A 14,905-nucleotide genomic window follows, 5' to 3' on the forward strand; every position below is an offset into this window, starting at 1 on the left:
GTAAATTATCATTATTTTAGAATAATACAGTTAGAAGAAAACAGGTCTGACTTTTTGATGCATTCCATCCACAATATGTTTTCGTTAAAGGAGTTTAATGAAGGCTAGATTTGCCTAGGTATTGGATGACAAGTGTAAATGCTGGGCATCCTTAAGAAGATAAGTATGTGTTACAACAGCATGTCTGTGTGATGAGAGAGAGCCGGTGTTAGACTGGCCTGCCCTCAGTCCTGACCTGTCTGCCTCTAAAGACATGCATTGTAAAGAGCAAGATATGACAATGAAAGCCCTGTATGGTTGCACACCTGAATCGTAGACAATTCTTTTGTCACAACCAGATCAGTTTGTGTCTTCAGTCCATAAATGATTGTGTTGATAAAAGGAAAAGTGATGTAACACAATGGTAAACATGCTCCTGTCCCAAATTTGTTTGAACATGTTGCAGGCATCAAATCTGGAATGAGTTCAAGTTTACTGAGCACTGCTTTCAGTTGTTATTAGCACTTGTTTGGAATTGAGGTTTCTATTTATTCTAATATTAGTGTTTTTCAAATGAATAAACACTTGCTATCCCAAAAAATAGCTGTTTTACACAGTACAGTAAATGACGTGAGAACTATATTTAAATATTCTGATTGACTGCTTCCTCTCCATGGATCACCACCTTATCGTGGTGGAGAGGTTTGTGTGCTTGAAGGACCCTAGGAGCTATGTTGTCTGGAGCAAAAGCTCCTGGTAGGGTCTCCCATGGCAAACTGGTCCTAGGTGACAGGCCAGATAAAGTGTGATCCATAACCACCCCTATGAGGACAACAAAGCAGGACTTGTGTACCCTGCCCGGATCAGGGTTACTGGGGCCCCACCCTGGAGCCAGGCCTGGGGGAGGGGCTCGCCAGCGAGCGTCTGGTGGCCGGGCATTCACTCATGGTGCCCGGCCGGGCCCAGCCCGAAGGAGCTACATGAGTTCCCCCTCCCATCGACCCACCACCGATGGGAGGGGCAGTAGTAGGGGTGCGGTGCATTGTGGATCGGGCAGTGTCCGAAGGCGTGGGCCTTGGCGTTCTGATCCTCGGTTGCTGAAACTGGCTTTTGGAACTTGGAACGTTACCTCACTGGCGGGGAAGGAACCTGAGTTGGTGCGCGAGGTTGAGAGATACCGGCTAGATATAGTCGGGCTCACCTCAACACACAGCTTGGGCTCTGGGTCCAATCTCCTTGAGAGGGGCTGGACTTTTTTCTTTTCTGGAGTTGCCCATGGTGAGAGGCGGCGGGCAGGTGTGGGCTTTCTCATAGCCCCTCGACTCGGCGCCTGTATGTTGGGGTTTTCCCCGGTGGACGAGAGGGTAGCTTCCCTACGCCTTCGGGTTGGGGAACGGGTCCTGACTGTTGTCTGTGCTTATGCACCAAACAGCAGTTCAGAATACCCAGCCTTCATAGAGTCCTTGGAAGGGGTGCTTGAAAGTGCTCCTCCTGGAGACTCTGTTGTCCTACTGGGGGACTTTAACGCTCACGTGGGCAATGACAGTAAGACCTGGAGGGGTGTGATTGGGAGGAATGCCCTCTCTGATCTGAACCCGAGTGGTGTTCAGTTTTTGGACTTCTGTGCAAACCACAGTTTGTCCATAACGAACACCATGTTTGAACACAAGGATGTCCATAAGTGCACATGGCACCAGGACACCCTAGGCCGCAGTTCAATGATTGACTTTGTTGTCGTGTCAGCGGACTTGCGGCCATGTGTACTGGACACTCGGGTAAAGAGAGGAGCTGAGCTGTCAACTGATCACCACCTGGTGGTGAGTTGGATCAGGTGGTGGGGGAAGATGCCAGTCAGACCAGGCAAACCCAAACGTATAGTGAGGGTTTGCTGGGAACGTCTGGCAGAAGAACCTGTCAGATTGATCTTCAACTCACACCTCCGTCAGAACTTCGACCAGATATCGGGGGAGGTGGGGGACATTGACTCAGAATGGGCCATGTTCCGCTCCTCCATTGTTGAAGCGGCTGACTGTAGCTGTGGTCGCAAGGTAGTTGGTGCCTGTCGGGGCGGTAATCCTCGAACCCGGTGGTGGACACCCCAGGTGAGAGATGCCGTCAAGCTGAAGAAGGAGTCCTACCGGACATGGTTGGCCTGTAGGACACCAGAGGCAGCTGGCAGGTATCGACAGGCCAAGAGATCTGCGGCTTCAGTCGTTGCCAAGGCAAAAGCCCGGGTGTGGGAAGAGTTCGGTGAGGCCTTGGAAAGTGACTTTAAGTCGGCTCCGAAAAGATTCTGGCAAACCGTCAGGCGACTCAGAAGGGGAAAGCAGTGTGCCACTAGCACTGTATATAGTGGAGATGGTGTGCTGCTGACTTCGACTGAAGACGTCATTGGGCGGTGGAAGGAATACTTTGAGGACCTTCTCAATCCCACCAACACGTTCTCCAGTGAGGAGGCAGAGTCTGGGGACATGGGAATAGGCTTGTCCATTACTGAGGCCAAAGTCGCTAAGGTAGTTAAAAAGCTCCTTGGCGGCAGGGCTGCAGGGGTGGATGAGATCCGTCCCGAGTTCCTCAAGGCTCTGGATGTTGTGGGGCTGTCTTGGCTGACACGCCTTTTCAACATTGCGTGGACATCGGGGGTGGTGCCACTGGATTGGCAGACTGGGGTGGTGGTGCCTCTTTTTAAAAAGGGGGACCGGAGGGTGTGTTCCAACTACAGGGGAATCACACTCCTCAGCCTCCCTGGTAAGGTCTATGCAAGGGTACTGGAGAAGAGAGTCCGGCTTATAGTCGAACCTCGGATTCAGGAGGAGCAGTGCGGGTTCCGCCCTGGTCGTGGAACACTGGACCAACTCTTTACCCTCTCCAGGATTCTCGAGGGTTCATGGGAGTTTGCCCAACCAGTCCACATGTGCTTTGTGGATTTGGAGAAGGCATTCGACTGTGTTCCCCGGGGTATTCTGTGGGAGGTGCTTCGGGAGTACGGGGTACATGGCTCTTTGCTACGAGCCATTCAGGCCCTGTACAAACAAAGCAGGAGTTTGGTTCGCATGGCCGGCAGTAAGTCAGACTTTTTCCCAGTGAGAGTTGGACTCCGTCAGGGCTGCCCTTTGTCACCGATTCTATTCATAATTTTTATGGATAGAATTTCTAGGCGCAGTCAGGGGATGGAGGGTGTCCGGTTTGGTGACCTCAGGGTCACATCTCTGCTGTTTGCAGATGATGTGGTCCTATTGGCGACATCAGGCCGTGAACTTCAGCTTTCACTGGATCGGTTTGCAGCCGAGTGTGAAGCGGCCGGGATGAGGATCAGTACCTCCAAATCCGAGGCCATGGTTCTCATGCGGGAAAGGGTGGAGAGCCCTCTCTGGGTCGGGGATGAGCTCTTGCCTCAAGTGGAGGAGTTTAAGTATCTCGGGGTCTTGTTCACGAGTGATGGTACAAGGGAGCGGGAGATTGACAGGCGGATTGGTGCTGGGTCAGCAGTGATGCGGGCTCTTTACCGGTCTGTTGTGGTAAAGAAAGAGCTGAGCCATAAGGCAAGGCTCTCGATTTACTGGTCGATCTACGTTCCCACCCTCACCTATGGTCATGAGCTTTGGGTAATGACCGAAAGAACGAGATCGCGAATACAAGCGGCCGAAATGAGTTTCCTCCACAGGGTGGCTGGACTCTCCCTTAGAGATAGGGTGAGAAGTTCGGTCATCCGGGAGGGACTCGGAGTAGAGCCGCTGCTTCTTCACGTCGAGAGGAGCCAGTTGAGGTGGTTCGGGCATCTTGTTAGGATGCCTCCTGGACGCCTCCCTTGGGAGGTGTCACAGGCAAGTCCACCGGGGAGGAGACCCCGGGGAAGACCCAGGACACGCTGGCGTGACTATATCGCCCAGCTGGCCTGGGAGCGCCTCGGAATCCCTCCCAGGGAGCTAGTGGAAGTGGCTGGGGAAAGGGAGGTCTGGGCTTCATTGCTCAGGATGCTGCCCCCGCGACCCGAACCCCGGAGAAGCGGAAGATGATGGATGGATGGATGGATGGATTGGCTGCTTTGTATTGTGCCTCATTCAAAATGCATGCCAAAATGCTCTTTATAACTTTAGCATGAATGAGTGGGGCTAAACATCCATAGGCAGAATAGACAGATCATGAAAGGTCAGATGTTGATCTTTGTGACATTATAAAGAGCTTACTTTCTGTGAATGGAGAACTGGAGAGTGGACAGTACTTTCTGAGATGTTAAGAATACAAATAGTACACCATAGTACATGATACCAATAAGAACTTTTTACATAATGTTCCAAACTTTTAAAGGCTCTTTAAAAGAATGAAGGGGAATAAATGAGTTGATGAGGTGAGTGGTTGGCAGTAGCAGGGTTGGTGAGAATGGATTTGAATATTCTCTTATATTCTATTCCATACTTCAATAAGGAGAATACAAGCAAATCCAAAAGGAAATGTGTAATTCGTAAGATTAATAGTTTTGTCCTCCATATCTTACCTGACTGGGCTGTTCTTGCTGTCTGGGTCCTGTGCTGTTACTGCTCCCACCTCTGTTCCAATTCTGGCATTCTCATAGACATCCATAATATAGTAATCCATAGAGAAAACTGGAGGTTCGTCTACATCACCAACTGTTATCTTCAGAGTAGCGTCGTCCTTAAAAGATCCCAGATGGGTGAAGCGAGGGTCCAGGTGTGTGTTCTCTGCTGCAACGTGCAAAGTGTATTGTCTCTTCTTTTCATAATTAAGAGGCTGCAAAGACAAAAATGGAAAATTAAGGGCTAAACAAAGACCTGCTAGGTGTCTGAGCAGTAGTAGCACAATTACACAACGAATGATTGGAATTTCTGATGTGCTAAACGCAGATATTTCTTTAATTCCATGGTGGTTAACTTCACTCAAAAATAAAAGCTTACAGTAAATGTTTTACAGTAAAGTTGATGTAGGCTTTCTTACACAGCCTTAACAGAAAATTACTGAAGTCAGCAACACTGTTACTTGACTAGAAACTACTTTGTTTCTCCTTAGCCTTTGGCTCTCCTTAGCCTTTGGTCAGCCAAATGACCATCACATAAAATTGGACATGTACTCTTTCTGTTGTTGAGCACAGAGGTTAAAGTGTCTTCTGAATGAGGTCTTGTCAATATGACCTCCAATCTCAGTTGGCTGAGCCTCTGACATGACTGAAAGTCTGAGATTGTTTTTTGGATGTTCTTTGGACCCAGATATCAACCTTGACCAAATGGATGGTGCTTTCAATGGTAGGAGATCGGTGCAGCTGCGATATTAACTCTTATTATGAACTTTACCCAGGAGTCTACAACACTGAACTTTCAAGCTTGAGTAGACATGTATGAGTGAATTTATCTTTGAAGTGACCCCAAGATCCTGGCTCACAACATTACAATGCGAAAAACAGAAAGCAGTTTATTTTCATAACCATGCGTTTTTCCTTCCAAATCTCTATTAAGTTCTTTATGACATACTGAAGAAGGAAGAAAGTGAAGGATGGTGTAATAACTGGGTACCTTTCTTAGACTAATGATGCCCTCTCTCGTGTCTTTGTCTGTAGCAATAGAAAACATGTTGGCTCCTTCAGGGTTGAGAATACTGTATTTGATGTCAGCATTGACCCCCACATCCTCATCGTTGGCTTTGATCTTTCCCACTGGCTTCCCAACTTGAGCAGACTCAGGCACATACACCTGGTAATTCTCTGCAGATACACAAAAATGTAAACTAGCATAAAACATAAAAGCTCTCAAACAGTAACAAAGCTATGGCTGCATGACTATTTAAATGAAATATTTTATATTAGTTTTCCAGATGTTTTTCACTGCAGAATGTGTTATCTTGGTACTTGGAGCATTTTAAATGTAGATAATATGTTTAGTATTTGACATTATGAGATTATTTTAAGAATATTTTAAGATTATTCCACCTATATTAATGTATGTTACCTAATGCAAAGTGATTTTAACATTTCTAAAAGTAAAACTACCTAGAAATATATTTCTCTATATATTTAGATCTCTAAATACCCTCATAATAATCTCTCTTAAGAATCTCATAATGAGAAATATTAGATATTGTCTAAAATTAAGATGCTTTCAATGGATAGGAATCTATTTTATCCACATTTTAAAAGAGAGTGCTGGTAATTATTATAAACAGAATCCGTCCAGATACTGAAGAACATTTTATATATTACAAAAGAATGAAAGAGTGAAAGCACACCTAATACAGAAGTTTCACAAACATTAGCTGTGTTTCTGCAATGTTTCAGTAGGTGGATTCTTGTATTTGTAAACATTAACTGCCAATAAATTCAGATGGCATTACTGAAACTGAAAGAAAAAAAAACAAAAACAACTGACATCTAAATTAACAGCCCACAACTGCCTTCTTTTGCTCTTTATGCATGCTGTTCAGACATCTGCTCTCCAGTAGCTAATGATTAAAAATGGCACTTCAGTGTACCAATGAAATGATGAGTCACACTGTAAAGAGAGAGCATCCATACAAGAGAGGGGAATATTACCATTTCTAATGAGGTATATTACCATTTCTAATGGCTCATCAGTCTAAAAAGGGTCATGCAAAAGGATGGATGTCTGGGAGTTTATAACTAACAATGATGAGGCTTTCAGATGGCATTAAAATAGTGTAAATTATATTAAAAAGTTTGTATTGTATTGTACTAAGCAGCAAAATAACCTAATGAGCTAATGAGTTAATATTGAGTTGTAATGTGGAGACAGAGATACCTTATTCAAGATTCACATTATAGTGCACTGCACTTTTTTCCTCAATCCCTGTCTATTGTTCTGAATAAGTACTTCACTCTAGCTTTTTCTTTTACTTTAATGCTTAAAAAGTTAGTGATGTCACACAGAGATTGACCTGTGAAATGAAAAAATAAAATAGAATCGAGTGTGCTATGAATGAAATACAACAATAATCTAAAAGGAGGCTTACATTCCTATTCCTATTCCTAGGCTTACATTCCTATTCCTTATTGTATTACATTACAGTGAATTTACAATTTTTCTAACAAACAATTTAAAATCAGTAAGGCTAATAGTGTCCAAGTTTTTTTCTACTATAGTGAAAGAGAAGGTAGTGGTTTAACTGGAAAAAAACAATGCTGCCAAACCCTCCCAAAGCTTTTGGCACATCTAAAGGTCTGCTGTTATTAACAAGAAATCCTCACTGTAAGAAATGATCTAATTTCAGTCATATCCGATGATATAAAGAAATTATATCCAACTAAACAATCAATAATCCAGTAAAAAAATAATCCTTGCTGTATCAGTTCACTTTGGCTGAACTGTAACTTGAGTAAGACATTAATAAAACAACATCAGTGCTGTGTTACTCACTTTGGGGAAACTTGGGCGGGTTATCATTGACGTCGGTTAATGTGATGTTGACTGTGGTGGAGCCAGACAGCCCCCCCACCTGTCCCGCCATGTCTTTGGCTTGGATGACCACAGCATAGTGCTCTCTTGCTTCTCGATCCATGTCGGCCAGTGCCGTTCTGATTATGCCTGGACAGAACAGAAGCAAAAGTTTGGTGTGATGGTTAGTTAAACCAAGTTGAAAGTTAAGTAGTGTAAACAATATGTTATACTATTGTTGTATTTTTATTTTTTTTACTGAGCTCCACTTGCTTGTGACATTTCATGCAGCAAAACAGTCAAAATTTATTTTTACATCACCTCTATTTATCCCTTCAAATTAAACAGGCTGTTATTTGTTACTGCGCCTTTAAGACATATATGTAAATGAGCTCTGTTGTAACAACTTGCCCTATATTATAATTTCTTTCAAAATGTAATCCAGGCTGAAGCGACTTTGTGACTTGAAAGTGACTGGCTATAGTACAGTACAGTACAGTACAGTACAGGTGGGGTTGCAGTGTCCATCTGGGATCAATAAAATATTCTGATACAGTACTTTAGGCTGAATACGTGGATATACATGTTGCTCACAGATTAGAGGACAAATCTTAAAAAAAGAAAACAAGAGCAGATGCTTCCACACAGGTGCACTTCATGATACAATTAAGCAATTAACATCCAACTATGCTCTGTGGCACGTGTGCCATTCTGAGCAGGGCCAGGTGACCTCGATTTTAGATCAAGATGGCAAGTGGAAAAGATCTAAGTGACTTGGAAACGGGATTCATTACTGGAGCATGGATGGCAGGAGCTACAGTTGGCTTTACTGACTGGTGTTACAGTAAAATGACATCTGTATTTGTATCTATGGGAAAGACCTTAAGTAAATAGGGTTAGAAACTGTGGTGGAAGGCACAAATTCACTGACTGTGATGCTTGTGCATTGGTGCGTTATGTAAGGAACAACTGTTCCAGACTGTTAATGCAAGACGTGGTCAGACTGTCAACAAGAACAGTCCATCCACTGCTACATAGAGAGGGATATTATAGTAAGGTTGCAGTGCGTGACCCCTTTATTACCACAAACCCACAGTTCAGTGGTGCAAAAACCCAGACACTGATCTACAGAGAAGTGGAAAAAAATGAAATGGTCAGATGAGCCATACTTCACCATGTTCTCCACAAGTGGGTCAGTGCATGTATGGCATACAGCAAAAGAACAGTACAGGCCTACACACTCTTCATCACTATCTCCAGTACAGTTCCAGAAACTTGTAGAATTTGTACCAAAGCGCATTGATGCAGTTCTGGCAGCTCGTGGTGGCCTAACACCATCCTGGGTCGCTTTTTTGTTGGTTTTTCCATTAATTTTTAACCCATCTCTATGTAAATGGAAAAACATTCATTCATTCATTCAAAGAGCTGTTTTTGTGAAGCCTGTTTTGTTATTTCCTTGTTATATAAACAAGGAAATTCTATTTTCCATGATATCTTTTAAAGTTCTTGACATCTTTGCCAGTTCACCGTCTAGGGTTTATAAGTTTTTTATGCAAAACAATACTGTTTGAAATGTATGCGCCGTCACCAGATAGGTTAAGATGTGGACATTTCTTATTCATTAGTTTAAATATATTTATACCTGGTTTGGTTTTCAAGGGCTTTTCGAGAAGTAATGGTCTGATCTGACAGCTTATATAACACACGTAATATAAAACACAAGTGTCCAATGTGCTCTCTATCTTGATTCTCAAGTTCTTTCTCTGCCAAGGCCAGCCTTTCTCTACTTTTCATTAAATTTCAAATGACTGTACAACCTTGGCAGGACACAAACACAACCTTCCACAATACTCATTCCATCATATTTACCATTACAGTGAAGCACAGATACACAAAAGCTGGAGGGGAAAATGAATAACTTGAATTTTTAAAATACATTTTTATGTTTAAAAAAAATTACAGCCAGAAAATTGATGACAAACATTAAAAATAGGCTTTATGGACTTCTTTTGAAAGGCCATTCAATAGAGAATTGGTTGAGGGAGAATGTCCCATTTACCACTCGCCTCTAAAGTATGCCAATTTATGCACTTGTTTAAGGGACGTAAGATGGCCAGACAAAGATATTTGTGTGTGTGTGTGTGTGTGTCTATATATATATGCTAGACTAATGAATAGTAAATTTTGTTTTAAAGCTTCAGAGCTTCAGTAAGTTCTACATGTAGTGGAGTCTGTAGGACAGTCATCAATATGCTAATATCTACACCTCTCAGGTCTAGATCCCAAGGCGATTTGTGTTATTTGCATTTCCTTTGTTAAATGACTGCATGTAGCTAAAGCTTCATTTCCATCAGAAGTGTGTCTAAATTGGTTTGGGGTCCAGGTACAGCAGCTAGAAATCCCAGGAATCATTCCATTGAGTTAATTATAATCAGTGTTCCAACATGCCAATGTGCTTGACCAGTGTTCCAATACGCCAATGTGCTTGAACTTTACCGTTAAGCAGTTCTGATGTGAATGTGTTTCAGCTTTTCTTTATGCAGTGTCTGATTGTTTGGTTCTATAGGCTGTATATTGTGGCATCAGCCATGCGCCACGCTGCTGTGGGGTGTGGTCATGCATGTGGCGTTTGCGATGTGCTACGCTCTTGGTTTAGAGAGGGACTGTTATGGTTGCTGTTGTTACGGATGTTGACGTTGTTATCAGTGTAGATGTGTAGCTTGGTGTAAATTGTGTGTGAGGAGGGTGGGTGTTTAGTTAACTAGTGGTTCTCAAATGTAATGTCCTCTTGTGTTAGCCCCTCATTGTGTTCATGTTCAGTTAGTGCTGGGTTTGGGAGTATCTTGTTTTTGTAAACACTTGCTTTTGAAGTGCCTGTTCAACAAAGAGAATTTGCCCATACACGCCATGTTTTCTATGTCTTCTTCTACACTGATGCTACATTATCTAACCAAAAGTTTAACTTCACTTGATTATTATGATTAGCTCAGATATGTAACACAGTCTGGTGCCGCAGCTCTTTACACAAACATATAAATTGGACTGCCAATATGTGGCATAAGCCTGTTTACATGCACAGCCCTGATTAGCAACATTTTGCTTCAAGGAACAACCATAGTTGTGTTAGTCCCTTTGGAGCAGGACTGGATGGCTTTAGACATAGTTTACTGCTTTGTTTGTAGGCCACTGATGAGTATTTATCACTCCACAGAATTCCTCTGAATAATTGAAGATTTATATTAGTGTATTTAGTAAATGATCTTACTCCGAGTAATTTACAAATTGACAAATAAAAATCTGTACTTTTTTTGTTTTCAAATGCAGCTTTTTTTTTTTTTTGCTTGGTTGTTTACATTTTAATTAAGTTCAGTTAGTAAAATCATGATGGCTGATTCTTGTCAAGACTGATGTATGACATAGACCTGCAGCCCATTAGGATGTTTGATCTGGCCTGCCAGAAACTTAGTGATACCCCACTCCCTCATCTAATGGGAGAAATCTCATACCTTTATACTATACACAATGTAATATATTCTCATAAAAATAAATAAATAGATAAATTGTATGAAACCCACCTACCTTCTTTATTTGTATATTGTTCTATATTTTAGCCCTGGGACCACTATGAACATTGCACTCTAGCCCCTTAGACATAATAAATATGCAGAACCCTCCAGAAAAGGAAATCTTCTTGCAATTTTGGTTAGAAAATGAAAGTTACGATTATGGTTAAAAGTTATGAACTGAGATTAGATTCACAACCTTACACTCAAATAAGGAATTCTGAGGGTTTTTTCTTATTGGAAAAATGAATAGCATTCTTGGAAATCCCCTCAACTGCACAACGTGGTAAACAATTGCACTCCTTCCCATTAAACTGACAATACAAAGTACTACACATTAACACTACTGTAAAACAACACCAGGTATTTTAAAAGGTAGCAATAGTCATAATTTGACTCCTTAACACCCAAAGCATCCAGTGATGTTTGTGGGGATGGGGTATACTCAGGACAAAAGATGTATGTGGAGCACTTTTGTTCACCACATAGTGCTATATATTTTGCCAAATACCATTCGTTTTTCCATTGAGAAAAAGCACTAAAAACTGGAGTTCCTTATTTGGCAATGGCACAGACTATAAAATGATGACACGACTTCAGAGGTGGGTGATTCAAGTGATACTGTTTTGATCCCACAACCGGGGAAATTCCATCTCCGCATTTAACCCATCCATGCAAGTGAAACACCACACACACACTAGGGGGCAGTGAGCACACTTGCCCGGAGCGGTGGGCAGCCCTATCCACGGCACCCGGGGAGCAATTGGGGGTTAGGTGTCTTGCTCAAGGACACCTCAGTCATGGACTGTCGGTACTGGGGATTGAACCGGTCACAGGGCCAGTTCCATAACCTCCAGCCCACGACTGCCCCAATTCATAGAGAAAGCGCAACCAGGCTATTGTCTATTTTATTGTTGCTGGCATTTGTTAGTCATCAAAAGAATAGAAAAATTTTGCAACCACTCACATTGAGTGGACATGGAGGAAAATGTGCCGTCCTCTAGGCTTTTATGAGAAAGAGTATAAAGCATTTAGACAGAAACCTGAGACAAAGCATGTTTTTGCATTTTAACCTGTATCAATGTTTTTCATACTTCTGCTACAGTTTCTCTTCACCCAACATACACACACACATTCCTGTTCATCCAAGAGGGTAATGCTCTGAGCAAGCAAATTTCTCATGTGGTGAACCTGTGAACATTTCAACCCAAAACACTTCAACACAAAACACTTAATTCCAGACAATGATGCCAACATTACATCCTAAGACCACAAATCTCCCTTTCGGTGCTCTGCATGTTTGATTTCATTATTGCATGATTTGAAATATGTCTGTTCAAGAAAAATGACAAGAACAATTGCTCTGTTGTGAAATAGATGTGTTATCATAAAATCCTATCTTGATTTATCTAGCTAGAGCACAGTAGGAAAGCTTTAGTTGCCTGAGGCTGCTTTTGATGGAAGGTATTGACTGTGTGCACATCATTGAATGCACACAGTCATTCACCAGTGGATTACCACTGTCTGATAGACTGCACTCTAAGCATTTTATTCAGTAAATACATCAGAACTAGGCTGACAAAACAGCAAGCATAATACCAATTCATAATGCATTGACTATTTTTTTCCACTTAACAGATTTACAGAAGTGTACATAGAGAATTACAATTCACCTTTGATCAAACACAAACGTTTTTGGTTCACAAACGGGTTCTCTCAGAGCAGTGTGTTGATGCATCTAATGTACAACCCCTATTTCCCACGAGTTCGACATGGATCTGTACTTGGGCCTGTACCGTTTAGATATTAATGAGGTTGGTGGATTAACTGAAAATTGTACAACACATTTCTATGCTGATGATAGTGTTTTATTCTTCTGCCTCCTCTGTGGCTTGCACTGGAAAGAAATTAAAGTCTACCAAATTAAATCTACCAAATGCATTGATTACATATCCTCTGAATGGCCATAAATGAACCTCTGCTTGAGAGTTTTGATAAGTAACTGACTGCCATTCATGTATTTATTCTCAATTTTTTTCAAGTGCTTCTAGAGAACCTTATGCTCACTGCTTCCAAACTTTATTAATTGACTGATGCCTATATGGTATACTTCTACTTTGAACATAATTTACTACAACAGCAATCTAGTGTAGATTTTCTTACTTCATACAGAGTGTGATGGCCCACTAAGGTCCCCACATGTAACATCAACATGGGTTGTGTGTGTTGGGTATTGGAGTGTGCTGGGGATTTCATTTCATTTAGTTTAATGCAGTTTTAAGGTGCTCCATATAAGTATAGAAATACATAAATGTTATTTATACTATGTATATAGGTGTCTGATTCTTTGGAACATTTCTAACATTGCTCATATCTTGTGCTAATGGTTGCTAATTTAACATCGTTAAAATGTATACTTTTCTATGCTAGCAGTGCACACTAGCAAGAAGAGTCAGACCATGGGTTGGAATGGTTTTAACACTTTATTGAGCTCACCGGATGTGTTTTGCCACCTTCTTTGTTTGTTCCCCAGGAACCATGTCTGCAGCGTGGGTCAGTGGGTGGTGCTTAAGAGGGAGTGCAGGCTTACGGAGCATGTCTTTATAGACATGCTTGGAATTCTGGGAAATGTGGACTAGACTATCTGGAACCTTTCTAGGGGGTAAACCAGAAGTACTCAGAGAGCTATGTGAATAATGTGTAACATTTCTGTTTTTATACCTAATATTGAAATATTATTTTGTTTGTTGAGAATGTGCTGTGAAATGGGAAACAGTGTTATTAAGCTAAATGTAATCTGTTAGTTACTGTTGTTGGAGAAGGTACCTTTTGGATTGTTTAATAAAATAAAATAATTAATATAATAAATAATAAAATAAATAATATTAATAAAATAAAATAAAATAATGGGTGGTTTTTGCCTGGCCAGAACCTTGTGCCCCCGTAAGGGGCAATAAATGTTCCAATTGACTCCTTGTTGTGCTCCTTTGCTTTTGGTCACACCCTGACACAGAGTCAGAAACTTTATTTTCACTTAATTTGACAGTTAAACCACTAAATAGTCTCTCCCACACAATTAGATAAACATACAAGCACAAAGCCAGTCATCTGAAAGCAGCTGGCTCTAAAGGTAATTGTTTTCCAGACACTCAGGTCTTGGATATTTCCAAGCACTTTCCTGCAGCTCTGAGCAGACAGGAGGATACCAGCACCATGGTCATTCACACAGGGGTAAACTACATCTCATCCCGTCAGAGCAAAAGTCCTCAAGGAGCATTTTGGATTACTAGACACCATTAAGAAGAGGGCTGAGGCCAGGATCATGAGATCAGGACCTCTGTCCACCTACAGGAGAGGAAGCGAGATGTTCAGCAGGCACTACACACTTTGCTGTTGGCTCCAAGGCTGGTGTAAGAACAACAGCGTCAGTCTCACGAGCAACTGGAGTGCTTTCTAGGAGCGATCTGCCAAAGGGATGGATTGCTGCTGTGGGACTGTCGTCCTCTCTGTGAATGTGGAGTGGGTACTACGCCAGGTCTGACTGGACTTAACAGCAGTAAACAACGGACAGGTGCATAGTATCAACAGCAGACAGGTAAATACTTTTCATGATAGAAACAATGCCTCCTCAATTTCTACCATTCCCCTCTTTCTCTGCAGTTGAAAGACTAAAGTGTCTGATAGCTATGAAGGGAGAACTTGTCCCAATAACGTCATTGGAGTCATCAAACCCTGTGCAATTAAAAATTTAATGAAAAACATGCATGGCCAAAACCCCAATTATTTGATTCATGTACCCCTAAAAAAGACCAGTCAACCAAAACACACGGTCTAGTCTGCAGAAAATTAAACCTCACTTTACTCAACGTAACACTCTTAAAAAAAGATGGCTCTTCGGGAGTTCTTTAGTAAAGAAAATGGTTCTAAATTGAACCACAAACACTTAAAGAACGCTTTGCATGAATA

General features: G+C 41.9%; 1 protein-coding gene across 3 annotated transcripts in view; it reads right to left on the minus strand.

Annotated features, from left to right (window-relative positions):
- The window catches only part of LOC108430851 (cadherin-18), a 214,639-nt gene that overhangs the window by 37,768 nt on the left and 161,966 nt on the right, over window positions 1–14,905 (minus strand). For all 3 annotated transcript variants that reach the window (XM_037544461.1, XM_037544460.1, XM_017703642.2), the window contains 3 exons: window positions 7,359–7,526; window positions 5,505–5,692; window positions 4,475–4,728 (listed from right to left, as the gene is read on the minus strand). In XM_037544461.1, the coding sequence (XP_037400358.1) occupies window positions 4,475–4,728; window positions 5,505–5,692; window positions 7,359–7,526 (610 nt within the window). The remainder of the gene's footprint in view (window positions 1–4,474; window positions 4,729–5,504; window positions 5,693–7,358; window positions 7,527–14,905) is intronic.

Source organism: Pygocentrus nattereri, chromosome 13 (genome assembly GCF_015220715.1).
Source record: "Pygocentrus nattereri isolate fPygNat1 chromosome 13, fPygNat1.pri, whole genome shotgun sequence".
In the NCBI taxonomy this organism is placed as follows: Eukaryota; Metazoa; Chordata; class Actinopteri; order Characiformes; family Serrasalmidae; genus Pygocentrus; species Pygocentrus nattereri.